Source organism: Nomascus leucogenys, chromosome 12 (assembly GCF_006542625.1).
Source record: "Nomascus leucogenys isolate Asia chromosome 12, Asia_NLE_v1, whole genome shotgun sequence".
NCBI lineage: Eukaryota > Metazoa > Chordata > Mammalia > Primates > Hylobatidae > Nomascus > Nomascus leucogenys.
In genome coordinates this window covers 1,649,427-1,671,255 of record NC_044392.1, presented here as the reverse complement: position 1 = coordinate 1,671,255, position 21,829 = coordinate 1,649,427, and the positions used below count along the sequence as shown (strand labels likewise).

At 46.6% G+C, this 21,829-nt stretch overlaps 1 protein-coding gene across 1 annotated transcript; it reads right to left on the bottom strand.

Annotated features, from left to right (window-relative positions):
- Window positions 1-651: 651 nt before the first annotated feature.
- On the bottom strand, window positions 652-18,026 carry ZBTB8B (zinc finger and BTB domain containing 8B). Its single transcript, XM_004093124.3, has 3 exons — window positions 17,036-18,026; window positions 7,384-7,562; window positions 652-3,384 (listed from the first exon to the last, which is right to left on the bottom strand). The coding sequence occupies exons 1-3, from the start codon at window positions 18,024-18,026 to the stop codon at window positions 3,067-3,069; spliced, it is 1,488 nt and encodes a 495-aa protein (XP_004093172.2). The 3' UTR covers window positions 652-3,066.
- Window positions 18,027-21,829: the final 3,803 nt, after the last annotated feature.

Below are 21,829 nucleotides of genomic sequence, written 5' to 3'. Positions count from 1 at the left end.
AAATCTCTCATGTAAAATGTTTTACCCAGGGATATGAATAGGTCACGGAATCACTGAAGAGGATCATAGCTCCACTGGAGAAAGCAGGCAGAGAGGCTGAACTATGAGGTAGAAAAGTCATTAAAACATCAGAGATCATTTAAACAGAGAAAGCAAAAATATCAAACACTGTTCCTGGCCAACTAAATCTTCTGCACATCCATTTAAGTTTCCTTTTTGCTGAGATCCCTCTTTTAAAATAACAGCTAATATATATATACATTTTTGGAGACAGTCTCGCTCTTGTTGCCCAGGCTGGAGTGCAGTGGTGTGATGTCGGCTCACTGCAACCTCCGCCTCCTGGGTTCAAGCGATTCTCCTGCCTCAGCCTCCCGAGTAGCTGGAATTTCAGGCATGCGCCACCATGCCCGGCTAATTTTGTATTTTTAGTAGAGATGGGGTTTCTCCATGTTGGCCAGGCTGGTCTCGAACTCCCGACCTCAGGTGATCCACCCGCCTTGGCCTCCCAAAGTGTTGGGATTACAGGCGTGAGCCACTGCGCCTGGCCACAGCTAGTATTTTTATTTCAGGTAAGACAAGTATCTCTGGTCCCTGATAATTTTCAATGAGTAACTCTTGATCTAGAATATTTTTCTTTTATTTATTTATTATTTTTATTATTATTTTTTTGAGACAAGGTCTCACACTGTTGCCCAGGCTGGAGTGGAGTGGCATGATCCCAGCTCACTGCAACCTCTTCCAGACTCAAGTGTTCCTCTCGCCACAGCCTCCTGAGTAGCTGGGATTACAGGCACCCGCCACCACTCCTGACTAATTTTTGTATTTTTAGCAGAGACGGGGTTTCGCCATGTTGGTCAGGCTGGTATCGAACTCCTGACCTCAAGTGTTCCACCTGCCTTGGCCTCCCAAAGTGCTGGGATTATCAGGCATGAGCCACCGCACCCAGCCAAGAATGATATTTATCGAACCACCTGTGATAAAAGAAGTTTTAAATTTTCCAATCTACTGCAGACCAATACGTGGTCCTGCTGTACAGGCTGGTATCCAACCTCTGCACCATGTGGCCCTCTAGCTGACCAGAACTGAACTCAAGAAGACAAAGCCATGAGTCACAGCAATATCAAAGTGTTACCAACATTTCTGTATGCGTATTCGTAATTTCTGACTTTCCTTGTGGCAGACTGGTAGAAAACAGTTTACAGAATAGGGCCTCTCTGTGGGCCGGAGTTTGAGTTGCACTGTTCCAGTTTTAACTACTATTGAGAAGCATGATTTAAACACCTTTCTAATGCTTTGGCTATCATTTACAAGCCAATTTATAATGTTTTTGACTTTTTTGTTGTTCAAGAGGTAGAAATAAAAGTGACTTTACCACCTTTTGAAAGACAACTATACTTAAAGGAAGACAAGAAGATTTCTTTTAAAATCCATTTTGGATATTTTAACATAAGACAAAATTATGGAAAGTGCCTTCAATTACATTCCGAATTCCTAATACTGCCTGCCCTTTAGCCCTTTAAAGAGTTCAGCCTCTTTTGTTACAATAATTGTGTGGCTGGAAAGTGGGGGAAAGGTAGACTGCTTTTAAAAACCTGTTCTACTAACCTTCCCTTTCCCTCAGGAGGATCTTTTAAAAGATGAACATTTTAGAAATGTAACTTGGCATTATGGGCTTATACTTTCCCTCCAATTAAAGTTCTAGGCAAGGAGGTAGAAGGCAGGACTCAACTCCAAAGGCCTCAGACACGGACCAAATTGAGGACTAGCTAAAACAGGGCGGTGGTGGGAGGGTGGTGCAGGAAGCAGCTTTCCATAAGAAACGCTTATCACTGTGCCATGTCAATTACCATTGCCATGGCAACACCTGGAACTCACTGCCCCTTATCATGGCAACCACCCAGCGGCTTGGAAGTTACCACCATTTTCCTAAATATTGCTGCATAATCTGCCCCTTAATTTGCATGTAACTAAACATCGTATAAATATAAGTGCCGACCTGCCTCTGAGCTGCTACTCTGGGCACACTGCCTATGGTGTAGCCCTGCTCCACGAGGAGCGGCCCTTTAGCTGCTTTTGCGCACTGCTGCTTCAATACAAGCTGCTGTCTAACATCGCTGGCTTGCCCTTGAATTCTCTCCTGGGCAAAGCCAAGAACTCCTCTGGGCTAAGCCCCAATTTTCGGGCTTGCCTGCCCTGCATCAGCATAAACTAAGCAAAAGAATGACCGAGGCAGCTACATTTCCAAGTTACACAGCTCCAACTTTTGGAAATTGCTGGAAAAAGTAGGGGAGCATTTTGAGTTTTGCCCAAATGAGTTGTTTTATGATGACAGAACAGGTTGTATGTGTAGAATCGTCAAATGCCAAACCAGACAGGGAAACCATCCAGACCTGGGGTCATAGCCTCCCTTCTCAGGGCTAATTTAAAATTTAACTCAGCTGGGCAAGTCAGGATGCCATAATGAGCCTTTTACATCATTCCCATGTTCGTCTGCTCATAAGTATTCCAAGCCTTTAAAATTGCCGTTCTAGATTTAGGGAGTACCTTTTATGATCATGTAGCCAGACCGCCCTGCCTGCTTTATATCAATGAAGGTTTCTCTTTAATACTTTGCCAGAAAATTTAATGTGGAATTCATTAGGAAAGGCTTGGCAAAAGTAAACTTGATCCCAAAACTTAATGGTTTTTAGAGAAAGAGGATGATAACAAAGGAATGCAGAGGACCGAATCAATATAAAAACAAGCGTGGAGATTTTCTTATCTTTCTCCTAACCAGAGTTTGGACACACAGCAAGAAAAACAGGAGACCTCAGGGCCTGCCTTGATTCACTCAGAATTAAGGAGTGGCCAGCAAAGCCCTCAGAAACCAAGGGCACCACACAAAAAGGTTATCTGTCCTTTGAGTCACAAAATCCAACCTCTATCAGATAGTCTAATAAAAATGCACATATAATAACAGTGAAAAAATGTTTCTCTCAAGGTTCCACAAAATTGGACAAATGGTATCTTTCAACAACCAGAATGAGCACTAACAAGTTCTAAAACCTCTTCCCCACCAATTTATTGCTACGTAAGTGTCTCTCGGTCTGACAAGTTGGGCTGAATTTGTGGTTTGTCATCAGAATCATCTCTAGCGGGGTCATTTTCCTCACCCGACTCCACATAGATTGGCCAGTCATTGTCCGTGTCACTCTTTTCTTGGCTTTCGGATGAAGCCTCCACCAAGCTAAGGTTGATGGGCATCAAATCATCGTCATCATCGGGTGTGTCTGTAACGCAGGTGCAGCTGTCACACAGCCCGAAGCGCCGCAGCCCCTGGGACAGGTGACTCGTGAATGTTCTCCTGCAGCCCTTGCAGATGATTGGACGGTTGGATCTGTGGACCTGTAATCACAAGCAGACACAGCAGATGTCACAGAAAAGGAGATGAGCATTTTCCACAAGGCCCCATGTGATCTGGCCCCTGCCTGACCCTCCCGATTCCTTTTTCAGCACTCCACCTGCATTCTCTGCCACAGTCTTTGTATTAGTCTGTATTTGCACTGCTATAAAGAAATACCTGAGACTGGGTAATTTGTAAAGAAAAGAGGTTTAACTGGCTCACAGTTCCACAGGCTGTACAGGAAGCATGATGCTGGCATCTGCTCAGCTTCTGGGGAGGCCTCAGGAAACTTACAATCGTGGCAGAAGACAAAGGGGGAGCCGGCACTTCACATGGCCAGAGCAGGGGGAGAGAAAGAAGGGGGAGGCACCACATATTTTCAAACAACCAGATCTCATGAAAACTCACTATCGCAATGACAGCACCAAGGGGGGATGGCGTTAAACCATGAGAAACTGCCCCCATGATCCAACCACCTCCCACCAGGGCCCACTTCCAGCATTAGGGATTACATTTCAACATGAGATTTGAGTGGGGACAGAGATCCAAACCATACGAGTCTTCATCTTACCAAGGTTCTTTCTACCCCAGAGCCACTGGACACATGTGGGACATTCCCTTCTGCCCATCATCAACTCTTCACCCCTTATGAACACCTTGGAAGGAGGTCTTTCCTGATGCTCTAGGCCAGTTAGGGCCCCCACCTAGCTATTCTCACCCATACTTCTTCCTTTGTTGTACTTCTCACAGATTGTTGATAAAATTCACTAGAGTGTAAGCTCTAAGAGGGCAGGGACAGAGTCTGTCCCATTCCTTACTATATCCCTAGTGCTTGGCATACAAAGAGCACTCAAGTGAAAGTGAACTGATTGGGATTTTTTTTTTTTCCAGAGACAGGGTCTTGCTCTGTCACCCAGGCTGGAGTGCAGTGACATGATCATAGCTCACTAAAGCCCTGAACTCCTGGGCTCAAGCGATCCTCCCCCTCCAGCCTCCCAAGTAGCTGGGACCACAGGCACCCATGCATCACCATGCCTGGCTAATTTTTTATTTCTTGTAAAGGTGGAGTCTCACTACGTTGCCCAGACTGGTCTTGAACTCCTGGCCTAAAGTGATCCTTCCACCTTAGCCTCGTAAGGTGTTGAGATTTCAAGCGTGAGCCACCATAGTTGGCCAGGATTTTTTTTTTAGAGTTGGGGTCTTGCTATCTTGCTATGTTGCCCATGCTGGACTTGAACTCCTGGACTCGAGTGATCCCCCTGCCTCAGTCTCCCAAGCAGCTGGGAATATAGGTGTGTGCCACTGCATCTGACTCTCATTAGGATTTTTGACATGGTTTTTTTTTTTCCCTCTCATTGGACACTTCTGGTAATTGACATTTTGTTTTTTATTTTTTTATTTTTATTATACTTTAAGTTCTAGGGTACATGTGCACAACATGCAGGTTTGTTATGTATGTATACATGTGCCATGTTGGTTTGCTGTACCCACTAACTTGTCATTTACATTAGGTATTTCTCCTAATGCTGTCCCTCCCCCATCCCCCCATCCCCTGGATTGTTTAATTATTAGGAAGGCAGATTTGCTAGGGTAGACAGCTATATTCCCCAGATGTGCCAGCAGCTGTTTGGGAACTATGGTTTTTGTTGTTGTTGTTTTTGTTGTTTTTTTTTTTTTGAGACGGCGTCTTGCTCTGTCGCCCAGGCTGGAGTGCAGTGGCCCGACCTCGGCTCACTGCAACCTCCGCCTCCCAGGTTCAAGCAATTCTCCTGCCTCAGTCTCCTGAGGAACTGGGACTACAGGTGCGCGCCACCAAGCCTGGCTAATTTTTTTTTTTTTTTGTATTTTTAGTAGATAAGGGGTTTCACCACGTTGGCCAGGCTGACCTCAAACTCCTGACCTCAGATGATCCGACGATCCATCCACCCCAGCATCCCAAAGTGCTGGGATTACAGGTGTAAGCCACCTCACTGGGCCTAGGAACTATCTTTTTAATGTGTACACTTTTCAGGACTCCAGCCAATAGGGGCTCTGTGAACTAGTCACAGCCTCTCTTTTAGAGAGCTCTGGATACAAAATACACACAAGAGGCAGAGACGGGGAGAGGCTGATGCAGGAGAGCCGCCCACAATTAGCGCAGTCCTAGAGGGTGGGAAGTGGCATCTCATGGTGGCTTTGATTTGCATTCACCCTATGAGTAATGAAGTTGAGCATCTTTTCACGTGCTTCTTGGCCATTTGTCTATCTTTTCCCGAGAGATATCTATTCAAATCCTTTGCCCAGGTTTAAGTGAGTTATTCATCCTTTTACTATTGCATTATAAAAGTTCTTTATTCTGGACACTAGACTCTTATCAGATATATGCCTTGCAAACATTTTCTCCCATTCTGAGGGTTTTCGTATTCTTCTTTTTTTTTTGACACGGAGTCTCACTCTGTCACCAGGCTGAAGTGCAGTGGTGTGATCTTGGCTCACTGCAACCTCCACCTCCCGGGTTCAAGCAGTTCTCCTGCCTCAGCCTCCTGAGTAGCTGGGACTACAGGCGCACACCACCACGCCCGGCTAATGTTTGTATTTTTAGTAGAGACAGGGTTTCACCATGTTGGCCAAGATGGTCTTCATCTCTTGATCTTGTGATCTGCCCACCTCAGCCTCCCAAAGTGCTGGGATTACAGGTGTGAGCCACTGCACCCGGCCGGTTTTCATATTCTTAAGAGCATCCATTGAAGGTCAAACTATTTGTATGTTAGATTTCCCAAACACTGATTGTCTTGCTCAAAGATGATCATAACTGCACATGGTGGCTCATGCCGATAATCTCAGCACTTTGGGAGGCTGAGGCAGGCAGATCGCTTGAGCCCAGGAGTTCAAGACCAGCCTGGGCAACCTGGAAAAACCCTGTCTCTATAAAAAAAATAAAAATAAAAACACAAACATTAGCTGGGCATGGTGGTGTGTGCCTGTAGTTCCAGCTACCCGCATGGGGGCTAAGGTGAGAGAATCACCTGTGCCTTGGGAGGTCAAGGCTGCAGTGAGCTGTGATCTCTGCAGCCTGCGTGACAGAGTAAGACTCTGTCTCAAACAAAACAAAACAAAAAAGATGATCATAAAATGCAACATCTGCAGCCATTAAAAAGAATGAGATCATGTGTTTTCTGGGAACATGGATAGAGCTGGAGGCTATTATCGTCAGCAAACTAACATAGGAACAGAAAACCAAATACAACATGTTCTCACTTATAAGTGGGAGCTAAATGATGAGAACTTATGAATACAAAGAAGGAAACAGCAGACACTGGGGTCTACTGGAGGGTGGCAGGTGGGAGAGGAGACAAGAGAACTAATTCCTGGGTGATGAAATAATCTGTACAACAAATGCCTGTGACATGAGTTTACCCATGTAACCTTCTCATGTACCCCTGAACCTAAAAGTTTAAATAAATAAATAAATGTACCATCTTTCTAAGTGGCCTGAATGGTTTTCAGCGGGTTGGAATCACCAGCTCACATGGAGACAATCCTAGGGGGCAGCTTGTTAGAGGGGAGGGTCTCCTTGGGCTGGAGCCCTGTTTGTCTGCTGCCCACAGGTAGCTCTATACATGGCAGTATACCCTTCCCTTACCCCCAGGTGCTGGGGCTGGGTGGGAAACTGTGGATGCAGCTTACCTCTGGTATCACACCGGTAGGAAGAGATCCACAATCCTGTCTGAGCCCTGTTGTTCTTTACATTACAATAATCACCTCTTATCAGGATCTAAACTTTCTTGGCTCTTCCCCTTAGAAAACTAGTCTAACTTGAAGTTACAACTCTAACATGTAAAGTTTTAACTTTCTGTAAGTGCCACCACCTGAGCTTTAATGTAGTAGGAAAAACATATGTGGAAATTATCTGAAAATACCCCAGTAGACAGAGGAATGAAAGACAGGCTGGCTTTACCCTCCCATTAGATGGTATCGTGAATCGCTCTTGCCACGAGGGCAGGGCCAGCCCGTGCACTTACACTCAGCGCGTGGCTCCGCAGGTGCTCCTGTCGAGTGAACCTCTTGCCGCAGGTCTCACAGGGGTAGGGACGCTCGCCCGTGTGTGAACGGATGTGCCGCTTGAGGATGCCCTTCTGTTTGGCAGTGTAAGGGCAGAAAGGACACTTGTGGAGCTTGATGGGGACCACCAGCACATCACCTGGGGAACCAAATGCTTTCATTTAGCTGTGCTGTATGCAGTGACCAACCCTGGCTACCCGCCGGTGGATGGGATACAGAGCTGGGGAATTCCACCAGCCCAGATAGAGGAGGAGGACACCAACTCCGCCACCAGCCAACAGCAAGACATCGTCTGCAATTCCAACTCAGTCTGGCTCCCCGTCAGCCCCAGAGTAAAGTAAAGTGGACTCCTTATAATGTCGGGAATGCTATAAGGCACCAGCTTCCACACTTCTGTGTGACTCACAGTTAGAAACTCAGCTTGCACTACAACCTCAGAACACACGTGCCTTATGTGGATAACTCAAAGTTTCCCAAAACAATACTCACCCTCGTAGTGTTTATTCTGTTTGGTTTCATTTTAAGACTGCTGGGTGAGACTCTGTTATGGACTGAATTGTGTCCCCCTAAAATTTATACCTCGAAGTCTCTGTTTGGAGATAAAGCCCTTAAGAAGGTAATTAAGGTTAAATGAGTTTATAAGGTGGGGCCCTAATGATAGGACTGGTTTCCTTGTAAGACGAGGAAGAGACACCAGAGATCGACTGATCTCTCTCTCCTTCTCCCTGCATACCCCCCACCATTCCTCTCACCCCTACCCCTAGCACACACACAGAGGAAAGACTATGTGAGGACACAGTGGAAGGCTGCCATCTGCAAATCAGGAAGAGGCCTCACCAGAACCCAACTCTGCTGACACCTTGATCTTGGACTTTGAGCCTCTAGAACTATGAGGATACATTTCTGTTGTTTAAGCTTCCCAGTCTGGGGCACTCTATTGTGGTAGCCTGAGCTGACTAATACAACCCTCTGAATTGATCTCACTACCTTCAGAACTTGGAAAACGCTGTCATGATGGATCAGATTTCTAGGCCAGAATTCGTGCTTTCTTGGACAGTAGTTCCTAAGAATATTTTCCAAGTATACATAGAAGAGGCTTGCTTTGATGCAGACCCTAAATTGTTTGGAATTTATATTAACTCTATATATCTGAAATCATCAAATATCCAGGAATTCACTTAAATATTTTTCCAATTTATTCCCTCACCTTGCTCATATAACCATTAAGGTGACCATGTAATTATCGCTCACATGTATGGAAACTGTTCGGCTCAAGTTCTGTGAGTTACATTGACTGCTATAGTTATTCCTTGGTACCCACTGGGAACTGGTTCCAGGATACTCCTTGGATACCAAAATCCAAGGATGCTCAAGTCCCAAAGTCAGCCCTGAGGATCCTGCGAATACTGTATTTTCCATACGTGGTTGGTTGAATCCACGGATGCAGAAGCGATGGACACAGAGGGTCAACTATATTCCGAGATTTCTTCTTTATTTTTATTTTTTGAGATGGAGTCTCACTCTTGCCCAGGCTGGAATGCAGTGACACGATCTTGGCTCACTGCAACCTCCACCTCCTGGGTTCAAGTGATTCTCTTGCTTCAGCCTCCGGAGCAGCTGGGATTACAGGCACCCGCCACCATGCCCAGTTAATTTTTGTATTTTAGTAGAGGCGGGGTTTCACCATGTTGGCCAGGCTGGTCTCAACTCCTAACCTCAGGTGATCCGCCTGCCTCAGCCTCCCAAAGTGCTGGGATTACAGGCGTGAGCCACCGCGCCCGGCCCAGGATTTGTTCTCTCTATCCATGCCCCTCAAGATTTATAGACTTTGGTCATATTATATGATATCATATCACCTATGAAGGCACTAGTGACTCAAGCATTCCAGGTACAGAAACCTGGTTCAAATCCTGGCTCTAGCACTGACCAACCGTGTGGCCCTGGACATCTCACTTAGCTTCTCTGTGCCTTACTTTCCTCATCTGTAAAACAGGTATGATAACAGTTCCCACCTCACAGGATTGTGGTAAGAATGAAATAAAGTAACACATAAAGCATAGCACGTGGCACATAGTAAGCACTTGCAAATGTCAGCCATGTTTGTCATCATCGTAATCTCTTCAGAATTTTTTTTACCAGGTAAGCAGTCCAGGCTCTTGTGGTGTCTGTCAACACTGGAGTAACTCTTTTCCCTGGGGCTGGCTTGGGATACCTAACTGGCTCTGTCTTTCCTGAGGTGCTATGAAAATTATGGCACACTAAATTGAATGTGAGAGTCCAACATCCTTTACGTAAGGGTGGAAACTCTCTTTGGTATCAAGTTCCCATCCTAATAATGCGTAACATTTTGCATAATCTATAGTGACTCCGAAATCTGTTTCCCAGGATAAAAGCAGCAGCTCAAAAGCTCCTCACTGCTCACATATGTGGGATTATTAAATCTCTCACTGCTCACACTGGTACTGAGATACAAGTAAAATAGGAATTTTTTTTTTTTTTTCTGAGGTGGAGTCTCACTCTGTCCCCCAGGCTGGAGTATAGTGGCACGATCTTGGCTCACTGCAACCTTTGCCTCCTGGGTTCAAGTGATTCTCCTGCCTCAGCCTCCACAGCAGCTGGGATTACAGGTGCGCACCACCACGCCTGGCTAATTTTTGTATTTTTAGTAGAGACAGGATTTCACCATGTTGGCCAGGATGGTCTTGAACTCCTGACCTGAAGTGATCCGCCTGCTTCAGCCTCCCAAAGTGCTGGGATTATAGGCGTGAGCCACCGTGCCTGGCCTGTTTTTTGTTTTTGACACAGGGTCTCTGTCACCCAGGCAGGAGTGCAGTGGCATGATCATGGCTCACTGCAGCCTCTACCTCCCAGGCTCAGGTGATCCTCCCACCTCAGCTCCCAAAGTAGCTGGGACTACAGGCGTGTGCCACCACGTGCAGCTAGTTTTTTTTTTTTTTTTTTTAGATGGAGTTTTGCTCTTGTTGTGCAGGCTGGAGTGCAATGGCACAATCTCAGCTCACTGCAACCTCCACCTCCCAGGTTCAAGTGAATCTCCTGTCTCAGCCTCCCAAGTAGCTGGAATTACAGGTGTGTACCACCATGCCTGGCTAATTTTGTATTTTTAGTAGAGACTGAGGTTTCACCATGTTGGTCAGGCTCATCTCAAACTCCTGACCCCAGCTGATCCACCCATCTTGGCCTCCCAAAGTGCTGGGATCACAGGTGTGAGCCACCATGCCCGGCCATGGGCAGCTAATTTAACAATTTTTTTTTTTTGTAGAGACAGAGTCTCACTATGTTGTCCAGGCTGGTCTTGAACTCCTAGGGCTTAAGGGATCCCCCATGCCTCAGGGTCCCAAAGTGCCAGGATTACAGGTGTGAGCCACAGCATCCGGCCAGGAATGACGACCTGTTTCCTAGGATCAAAGTAGCAGCTCATAGCTCATCACCCTGCTCACTCCTCTGGCACTGTGGAACTTCCTTGTTATTTATCTCCATCACCTTGGCTTTGTACCACACACTTCTTCCTGATTATCTACAAAAACAGAAAATAAAATAGGCCCAGCATAAGTCTTTGGGAAAAATAACTGTTAACTGTTTCTCCATCAGAAAAGTATGGATTGTCTCAACACTTTCTTCCCCTTTCCTGATCTCACTCCCCCATACAACAGTTCACCTGAATCCTATTACATGACAGGCCATTGTAAGACACCTGTTTCCTCCCTCAAGAAGTGAAGTCTAGCAGGAAAGATATGTAAACATATTCATACAACATGATGCACACATGCAAAGTTCAAAGTGATGAAGAAATAGAAATAAAAAGTGATTTTCCCTAGGAGTTCAGAGAAGATTTCACAGAAGAGGTTAACTTTGAGCAAGGTTTTAAAAGATGAACAGGAGTTCACCGGGAGTTCAAGACAGAGAAACGTATCTTGGGCAGAGGAAGAACACGTGCTTAGGCGTAGAGGTAAATGAGAATATGAAGTATGAAGTGGGGGTTAAGAATGAGGGCAAGGAAGGGACAAGAACTAGATTGTGATGGTCACATTCATTCATTCATTCATTCAGCAAATTTATACTGAGCACTCATTATGTGTCAGGCTCTGTTCTAGGGTCCTGGGGATACAACAGTGAACAGAATAGACCAAAGTCCCTGCCCCTCATGGAGCTAACATGCTGAGAAACTTGGACTTTATCTGTAAGCAGCTTGGATTTTTTTTCTTTTTTTGAGACGGATTCTCGCTCTGTTCCCCAGGCTGGAGTGCAGTGGCGCGACCTCAGCTCACTGCAACCTCCAACTCCCGGGTTCAAGCGATTCTCCTGCCTCAGCCTCCTGAGTAGCTGGGACTACACAGGCCTGAGCCACAGCTCCCGGCCAGCTAGGATTTTAAGCAAGGAAGGTACGTGGTCAAACTTTCATGGCCAGATTTAAAAGATCCCTCTGGGCACAATTCAGGGAAAAGACTTAAAAGAGTCAATATTAAAGGCAGGAAGTCCAGGTGGGAGGGGACCATGAGTCTGGATGAGAGATGACAGGAGCTAAGGCAGTAGCTGTGGAGGAGGAGAGGAGACACACTGAGGAGGAATGAAATTAACAGAAGGAAAAGCAGGTACACGAGGAAAGGGGAGTTCAGTTCGGATTTTACAGGGATTGAGGCTTGTGCAGAGCATCAGGTGGGAATAAAAATTAAAAAAATAAAAGAAACTACCAAAAACTCCCCTATGACCAGGTGTGGTGGCTCATGCCTATAATCCCAACACTTTGAGAGGCTGAGGCAGGAGGACCACTTGAGCCTGGGAGGTCGAGGCTGCAGTGAGCTGTGATCGTGCCACTGCACTCCAGCCTGGGTGACAGCGTGAGACCCTGTCTCAAAACAAAACAAAACAAACCTGGCCAGGCACAGTAGCTCACACCTGTAATCCCAGCACTTTAGGAGGCTGAAGCGGGTGGATCACTTAAGGTCAGGAGTTTGAGACCAGCCTGACCAACATAATGAAACCCTGTCACTACGAAAAATACAAAAATTAGCTGGGCATGGTGATGCATGCCGGTAATCCCAGCTACTTGGGAGGCTGAGGCAGGAAAATCACTTGAACCTGGGAGGCGGAGGTTGCAGTGAGCCGAGATGGCACCACTGCACTCCAGCCTGGGCAACAGAGTGAGACTCTGTCTTAAAAAAAAAAAAAAAAAAAAAAAAATCCCTTGTGCCTACAGATAAAACCTCCCCTCTTTGCATTTAAGGTTTTCCATGATCTGACTCCAATCAATTTTTCCCTGTCCCCTCTTCTTACCTTCAGATGGCACTTTCAGGATGCCTCCCTGATCTCCCAGTAGGAAGCCAGTTCTCCTTCTGCACTATTATGAACTCATACCTCTGAGTGTCTTTCAACCCTAGTACCTTTCTAGCATGTGACGTCATTTACATTTGTTTTTTTTTTTTTTTTTTTTTGAGACAGTCTCGCTTTGTTGCCCAGGCTGGAGTGCAGTGGTGCGATCTTGGCTCACTGCAACCTCCGCCTCCCCGGTTCAAGCAATTCTCCTGCCTCAGCCTCCTGAGCAGCTGGGATCACAGGCACTCGCCACCACGCCTGGCTAATTTGTTTTTGTATTTTTAGTAGAGATGGGGTTTCACCATGTTGGCCAGGCTAGTCTCAAACTCCTGACCCCAAGTGATCCATCTGCCTCGGTCTCCCAAAGTGCTGTGATTATAGGCGTGAGCGACTGAGCCTGGCCCACATTTGTGTCTTATCTCCTATATGATACCATCAGTTTTTTGAGGGCTGCATCCATGTCCGACTTATCTTTATGTCTTCACACAAAAGGTACTCAAATATTTGAACAAATAAATGAATAACCAAACAAATCAATCCTACTGTGTGCCTTAGCACTTGGAAAAACTATACCCTGGAGCCATATGAATGAAATAAAAACATGGTAGACAACAGGCATGGCCAGGGGCCAGGGCAGCTGCCTTGCCACACCACAGCACCTTATAGCAAGAACCCTGACTTTCCAGACCAATAAGGACAGGACCTGAATATATTATAAGTGGCACAGAGTCAAATGCCTATTTCATGATACTTCTTGTGCTTACATGCAGAGGGGTTCAAAGAAAAAAATCATTGAACTGAAATCCTCTACCTACTGGTGTTGCTTTCACTGTTTAATGAATGAAAGAAGCCACTCCAGGTTTCTGGTTTTAGCTGGGCCACTTACTACTGCATTCTTACGAAACTCACTAAACCCTTCTGGGTCGCAGTTTCTCCATATTTCCTCTGCCAAACGCATGGGGCATCATGAGAGTCTTGTGGATGTGAAAGGGTGACCAGTCTGTGAAATGCCATTATACACACAGCAATGAGAATTTCAACAAGTTCCCACAGTGTGTTCATGGAAGCGGCCACTATCTTCCCAATGCTGGTGAAGCCAGTGTCTCTGAGAACCAGAAACAGCATTTTCAAGTGTTTTTTTTTTTTCTTTTTTTTTTTTTTGAGACAAGGTCTCACTCTGTCATCGAGGCTGGAGTGCAGTGGCACGATCACAGCTCACAGCAGCCTCGACCTCCCAGGGTCAGGTGATCCTCCCACCTCAGCCTCCTGAGTGACTGGGGCTATGGGTGCATGCAACGATGCCTGGCTAGTTTTTCAATTTTTTTTTTTTGTAGAGATGGGGTTTTGCCATCTTGCCCGGGCTGGTCTCGAACTCCTGGGCTCAAGCGATCTTCCCACCTTGACCTCTCAAAATGCTGGGATTATAGGTGTGAGCCACTGCACCTGGACATTTTCAAGTTTTTCAAGTCTTGTTTTAATCAGACATACTGAGTGCTCTTGCTTTTAAAAAAATGAAATTTGAAGCCGGGCACAGTGGCTCACCCCTATAATCATAGCACTTTGAGAGGCCGAGGCAGGGGGATCACCTGAGGTCAGTAGTTCGAGACCAGCCTGGCCAACATGGTGAAACCTCATCTCTACTAAAACTACAAAAACTAGCCGGGCATGGTGGCACGTGCCTGTAATCCCAGCTCCTCGGGAGGCTGAGGCAGGAGACTTGCTTGAACCCAGGTGGCAGAGGTTGCAGTGAGCTGAGATCGCACCACTGCACTCCAGCCTGGGCAACAGAGTGAGACTCTGCCTCAAAAAAAAAAAAAAAAAAAAAAACCCAGAAATCAGAAAGTTTCAAGACAGGCCAGGCACAAGGGCTCACACCTGTAATCCTAGCACTTTGAGAGGCTGAGGTGGGAGGATCGCTTGAGCCCAGGAGTTTGAGACCAACCTGAGCAACATAGGGAGACCTCGTCTCTATTATAAGTCAAACATACAAAAAATTAGCTGGGTGTGATGGTGTATGCCCGTAGTCACAGCTACTTGGGATGCTGAAGTGGGAGGATCACTTGAGCTTGGGAGGTCGAGGCTGCAGTGAGCTGTGATTATGCCACTGCACTCTAGTCTGGGCAACAGAGTGAGACTCTGTCTCAAAAAAAAAAAAGAAAGAAAAAAAGTCTCAAGACAGCCATTTAGTAATGAATAAAAATAGCTGATCTCCCTTTATTTAAAAGACTTTCACTTCAACCAGAGAATTCGCAGCTAAAAAAAGGAAAAGACTTTCACTACTAAATATTTCACTACTAGACTGCAATTCATGAATTTCTTGGCTTGAGGTTCTGGTTTTTTTTTTTTCCTTTTCTTTTCTTTCTTTCTTTTTTTTTTTTTTTTTTTTTTTTTTTGAGAAGGAGTCTTGCTCTGTCACCCAGGCTGGAGTGTGGTGGCACGATCTCGGCTCACTGCAAGCTCCGCCTCCTAGGTTCAAGCTATTCTCCTGCCTTAGCCTCCCGAGTAACTGGGATTACAGGCGCATGCCGCTGCACCCAGCCTTGGCTTGAGGTTCTGGAAGCCACGTTTCATCAGTAAGTTGACAGCCAAGTTTATTTTTGTCTCCTATAAGACCCCTTGCAACACAATTGCCTCACCTGTTAAGAGGAGTTAACCATATTAACTCAACTCTCAGAACTGTTCAAAGAAACAATCAGATTCTCTTAAAACGCAAAAGCCTACCAAAGGATGTAAAAAATTAGCTCGCATGAGGTCAAATACTGGCTCTAAAATAGTCTCAAGTCAGCCAGGCGCAGTGGCTCACGCCTATAATCCCAGCACTTTGGGAGGCCGAGGCAGGAGGATCACTTGAGGTCAGGAGTTTGAGACTAGCCTGGCCAACATGGTGAAACCTTGTCTCTACTGAAAATACAAAAATTAGCTGGGCGTGGTGGTATGCGCCTACGGTAATCCCAGCTATTTGGGAGGCTGAGGCAGAAGAATCACTGGAACCTGAGAGGCAGAGGTTGCAGTGAGCCGAGATCACACCGTTGCACTCCAGCCTGGGTGACAGAGCGAGACTCTGTCTCAATCAATCAATCAATCAAATAGTCTCAAGTAGATGGCATCATCAAGCACGCCAGGCTGGGTGCCTACTCTATGACAAGCACCTTGGCTGACATAGAGAAGTATAAATCCCTGGAGTGTATATCTCTGGACATCACTTCAATCACATTCTCCCCACACAAAACCGACCTCCCAGAATAAAGGAAATCTAAGATGATATGTGAGAAAAAGTTCTGAAAACTCTTATTTGGTCCCCACAACAAACCTGTGAGAGAGGCAGGGCAGGGATGATTATTCCCATTTTACAGATGACAAAACAGACTCAAAGAGATTCAATGATTTAACCAAAGTCCCACTGCCGGTTAATGGAAGAGAGTGGGTTCCTCTCATGTCTCCAAATTGCCCCCAACACGCTTACATTCCAGTTGTAGAGGTAAAACACAAACATATGAAGAAACAATGCCCTGCATACAGCAGGTGCTCAATTAATGCATATAGGTGGTGGTGGTGGTGGTGGTGGTGGTGGTGGCAATAATGGTGACTGATGATGATCGTAATGAGATGGTGATACTGGTGATGATGGTACTGGTGATGATGGTAATGATTGTAATGATGATACTGGTGATGATGGTAGTGATGATGATGGTACTGGTGATGATGGTAGTGGTGACGATGGTACTGGTGATGATGGTAGTGGTGACGATGGTACTGATGATGATGGTACTGGTGATGATGGTAATGATGATTGTAATGATGATACTGGTGATGATGGTACTAGTGATGGTAGTGATGATGATGGTACTGATGATGGTGGTACTTTGATGATGGTAATGATGATGGTGATACTGGAGATGATGGTAATGATGATGATGGTACTGATTGTAATGATGATACTGGTGTGGTGATGATGGTAGTGATGATGATGGTACTGGTGATGGTAGTGGTGACGATGGTACTGATGATGATGGTACTGGTGATGATGGTACTAGTGATGGTAGTGATGATGACGGTGATACTGGAGATGATGGTAATGATGATATGGTACTGGTGATGATGGTAATGATGATGGTACTGATGATGATGGTAGTGATGATGGTGGTACTGGTGATGATGGTACTGATAATGTTGGTAGTGACAAGGATGATGGTGATAATGATCATGATGATGGGAGAACACAAGGCACAGACAGTGTGTACTAAATGACTGGCAGGGCTGATGAATGCTAAGGGAGCTCACCTGAGTCCTCTCCATACCAGTCAGCCTGGACATCCATCATGGAACTCATGGCTACTCCTGCACCTTCTGGTCTTCCCTCCAAACTCCGAGAAAAGTGATGGTCCGCATCATCCTTGCTCGGGGCAGCGCCGTTGCGCAAGAGCGCCTCCAGGAATTGCTTCACGTGGTAGTTGCTGTAAGCCAAGTCAACCGCCTGGCCGCTTGGCAAGGCCTCCTCCACGTGGGCCAGGTTCAGCGGGGCAGCATACTGCTGCAGCTGTTCACCAACGTCCACCTCCACTTCATCAGCATCAAATTCCACCTTGGGCTCTATCCGTTTGGGTGGAGTAGAGAGGTCGCTGTCAGCCGAGCCACCGCCAAGGCTGTCTTTCACCACCAGTTCCAAGGGGTGGCAGTCTCCGCAGTCACCGCAAGGGGACTCTCTCAGGCAGTCCACGCTCTTTTCTCCCTCGGCTGGAGAGGAGACCAAGCTCTTGGTACCACAGGAGGTCCCCTCCCGGCCTGAACTGGGGCTTCCACTGTCAACCTGATGAGCCGCCGCTGCCGCCGCCGCTGCAGCCGCCGCCGCTGCCGCCGCCACTGCTGCAGCCACAGCAGCCTCCTTCTCCATCTTTCGACAAATGTCGAGGGATGACCTAATGTATGTCTTGCAGAAGTTCACCACGTCATTCATCTGCAGGTAGCTGGCAGCCGACATCACTTCGATCACATTCTCCCCACACAAATCCAACTTCCCAGAATAGAGGAAATCTAAGATGATGGAGAAGGCATCAGAGGTGACAATGTCCAAGGAGGCGGTGCTATGCCGCCCGCTGTCCTGGATATAGTGAATGAGCAGGGCTCGGAAGTAGCCGCTGTTAGCAAACAAAATGTTCCTGTGGGCCTTGAAGATCCGCCCTTCCACAATGATGCTGCAGTCACAGAAAAAGTCCCTCTTCCTCTGTTCATTCAGCTCCCCCAAGAGCTTGGCATAATAGGATTGCATCTCCATTGCTCCGCCAGCTGCCGCTGCTCCAGAGGAAACCTGTATCTCTGCCAAGATTTTTCGTGAGTTAATTCACAAATCCCAACCTTTACAAATAAGATTTATTTTTTATTTATTTATTTTTTTTGAGTCAGAGTCTCGCTCTGTCTCCCAGGCTGGAGTGCAGTGGCACGATCTCAGCTCACCGAAAGCTCCGCCTCCTGGGTTCACGCCATCCTCCTGCCTCAGCCTCCCGAGTAGGTGAGACTACAGGCGCCCGCCACCACGCCCGGCTAATTTTTTGTCTTTTTAGTAGAAACGGGGTTTCACCGTGTTAGCCAGGATGGTCTCGATCTCCTGACCTCGTGATCCATCCGCCTCGGCCTCCCAAAGGGCTGAGATTACAGGCGTGAGCCACCGCGCCCGGCCAATAAGATTTCTTTTAAAACTTTTAAACAATTTTTCCAAAACCAGTGGTCCAACAGTGTCTTTAGGATATGGGCCTCCCAGCACTTTGGGAGGACAAGGCAGGCAGATCACTTGAAATCAGGAGTTTGAGACCAGCCTGCCCAACATGGTGAAACCCCTTCTCTGCTAAAAATACAAAACTTAGCTGGGCCTGTAATCCCAGCTACTAGGGAAGCTGAGGTGGGAGAATCGCTTGAACCCAGGAGGTGTAGGCTGCAGTGAAACAAGATTGTGCCACTGCACTCCAGCCTGGGTGACAGAGCAAGATTCTGTCTCAAAATAATAATAATAATATGGTCTGCTTTGGATCTAATAAAAATAAGAGGTTATCCAACTGGGTTAATTTATGAAAAAAATAACTATAGCTAATTGCATGTGAGCACAGTGCTTACTGTTTTACATGAATTCTTTCAATGAATTTTTATAAAAACCTTGTAAGTAAATATTAATATTGTCTCCCTTGTTCTGATAAGGAAATTGAGGGTAGGAGATGACCCAGTTGTAACAGATCTGGGACTCAAAATCAGGTCTATTGGCCTCCAGAGCCAATGCTCTAATGTACTACATTCTTCTTTCTTCAAGCCTCAAACTATAGAAAATATCCACATCTAAGAATTATAGTTGAGGCCAGGCACGGTGGCTCACACCTGTAATCCTAGCACTCTGGGAGGCTGAGGTGGGCAGATCAGCTGAGGTCTGGAGTTTGAGACCAGCCTGGCCAACAGGGCAAAACCCCGTCTCTACTAAAACTACAAAAATTAGCCAGGCGTGGTGGCGGGTACCTGAGTCCCAGCTACTCGGGAGGCTGAGGCAGGAGAATTGCTTGAACCCAGGAGGCAGAGATTGCAGTGAGCTGAGACTGCGCCACTACACTCCAGCCTGGGCAACAGAGTGAGATTCTGTCTCAAAAAACAAAAATTATACTTGAGTCTTTAATGTATCAATCTGAAACTGGTTTTCTTTTTTAGAGACAGGGTCTTGGTCTGTTGCCCAAGCCAGAGTGCAAATGGTGTGATCATAGCTCTCTACACCCTCAAACTCCTGGGCTCAAGCAACCCTCCTGCTTCAGCCTCCCAAGACCTAGGACTGCACGTGCGTACCACTGTGCCTGGCCAATTAAAAAAAATTTTTTTGTAGAGATGGCAGTCTTGCTGTGTTGCCCAGGCTGGTCTCAAGCTCCTTGCCTCAAGTGATCCTCCTGCCTCCACCACCTAAAGTCCTGAGATTACAAGTGTAAGCCACCACACCCAGCCTCCAGCATCCCAATTCAAAACTTTGAGACTGGTCTCCTTTTTTTTCAGACAGAGTCTCGCTCTCTTGCCCAGGCTGGAGTGCAATGGCGCGATCTCGGCTCACTGCAACCTCCGCCTCCCGGGTTTAAGCGATTCTCCTGCCTCAGCCTCCTGAGTAGCTGGGATTACAGGTGTAAGCCACCACACCCAGCTAATTTTTTGTATTTTAGTAGAGATGGGGTTTCACCGTGTTACCCAGCTGGTCACGAACGAGGCCGGTCTCCTTTTATCATCATTACACTGAAGTATTTGGTGGATTCTTGGGCTAGCCAGCATGCATTCCCCATTCTTTTGGTTCTAGTGCCTTTTTCTGGCTTTGATGGAAGCGTCCTTCTCCCATTCTTGGCCAACATGCTTTGCATAAAGCTGGTGCCATCCTCAAGCACCAGGTGTGTACGCTATAATGTAGGCTAATAAAATTAAGGCATCCCACCCTGTGACCACAGTGACTGGCTCGGAGATGGCCATGTAGTTTTCAGAGCCAATGAAAAGCAATGAAACATTTGCTGGAATTTCAAAAAAGAGCACTCTTTGCTCTGTGGGATGCAGGATGTGAGGGGTGTTGCTGCCACACCACCAGGGAAGTCAGCCTAACAAAGATGACAGCCCAGCTCAGGCTGATGGAGCCTGGGGACAACATCGGAGCCCCAACTCAAGCAGTGCCAGAAGCCAATTAAGTTCCTTTTTGGTTTAGCTGGTCTGAGTTGGGTTTTCTTTTTAAAATATTATTATTTTTTTTGAGATGGGGGATGGGGTCTCACTCTGTCACCCAGCCTGGAGTGCAGTAGTATGATCTCGGCCCACTGGGACCTCCACCTCCCTGGCTAAAGTAATCTTATCCTACCTCAGCCTCCCAAGTAGCTGGGACTACAGGTACCCACCCCCACGCCAGTCTAATTTTTTTTGTATTTTTGGTAGAGACAGGGTTTTGCCATGTTGCCCAGGCTGGTCGCGAACTCCTGGCCTCGAACTCCTGGCCTCAAGTGATCTGACCCCTTCGGCCTCCTAAAGTGCTGGGGTTACAGGTGTAAGCCACCACAACTGACCTCTGAGTTGGGTTTTCTAGTTCATGCAACTGGGAGACTCCTAACTGACTGATTCCACTACCCTTGGTTAACTCCTGCTTGTTATTTATGTCCTGGCCCTTCTCTGTCAATGAACTACAAGCCCTTTGAAAGCATGAGCCATGTCTTCTTCAATTTTATATCCCTTACAGTATCTGGCAGAGTGCTTTGGACAAAATAGATTTGTTAAGCAAAAAAGGAATACTCATTTCTTAATTGCTTAGTAGATAAACTATAAACCAAGTTTAAAATTCACTTGGGGCCGGGTATGGTGGCTCACACTTGTAATTCCAGCACTTAGGGAGGCCAAAGTGGGCAGATCACCTGGGGTCAGGAGTTTGAGACCAGCCTGGCCAACGTAGTGAAACCCTGTCTCTACTGAAAATACAAAAAAATTAGCTGGGCATGGTGGTGGGCACCTGTAATCCCAGCTACTCGGGAGGCTGAGGCAGGAGAATCACTTGAACCCAGGAGGCGGTGGAAGTGGAGGTTGCAGTGGGCAGAGATTGTGCCACTGCACTCCAGCCTGGGCGATAGTGCGAGACTCCATCTCGGAAAAAAAAAAAAAAAAAAAAAAAAAAAAGAAATGCGTGGAGGGATTTTCCTTTCATTTTAAACCTTTCTGATAGAATGTTTTACTATGTGCATGTATTGCTGTTCTTTTCTTCTGAGACAGGGTCTCGCTTTGTTACCCAGGCTGGAGTGCAGTGGCATGATCACAGTTCACTGCAGCCTCGACCTCCCAGGCTCAAGCAATCCTCCTGCCTCAGCCTCCCGAGTAGCTGTGACTACAGGCATGCAGCACCACACTCAGCTAATTCTGAAAACATTTTTTTGTAGAGATGGGGTCTCACTATGTTGCCCTGGCTGGTCTCAATGGTCCCAAACTCCTGGACTCAAGTGATCCTTCTGCCTTGGCTTTTTTCTTTGTTAACTAAGAAAAAAAGGAGGCAGGGCAGAGGGGTAAGGAGTTGGTAAGCCAGGTAGATAAATATATAAGTATGCA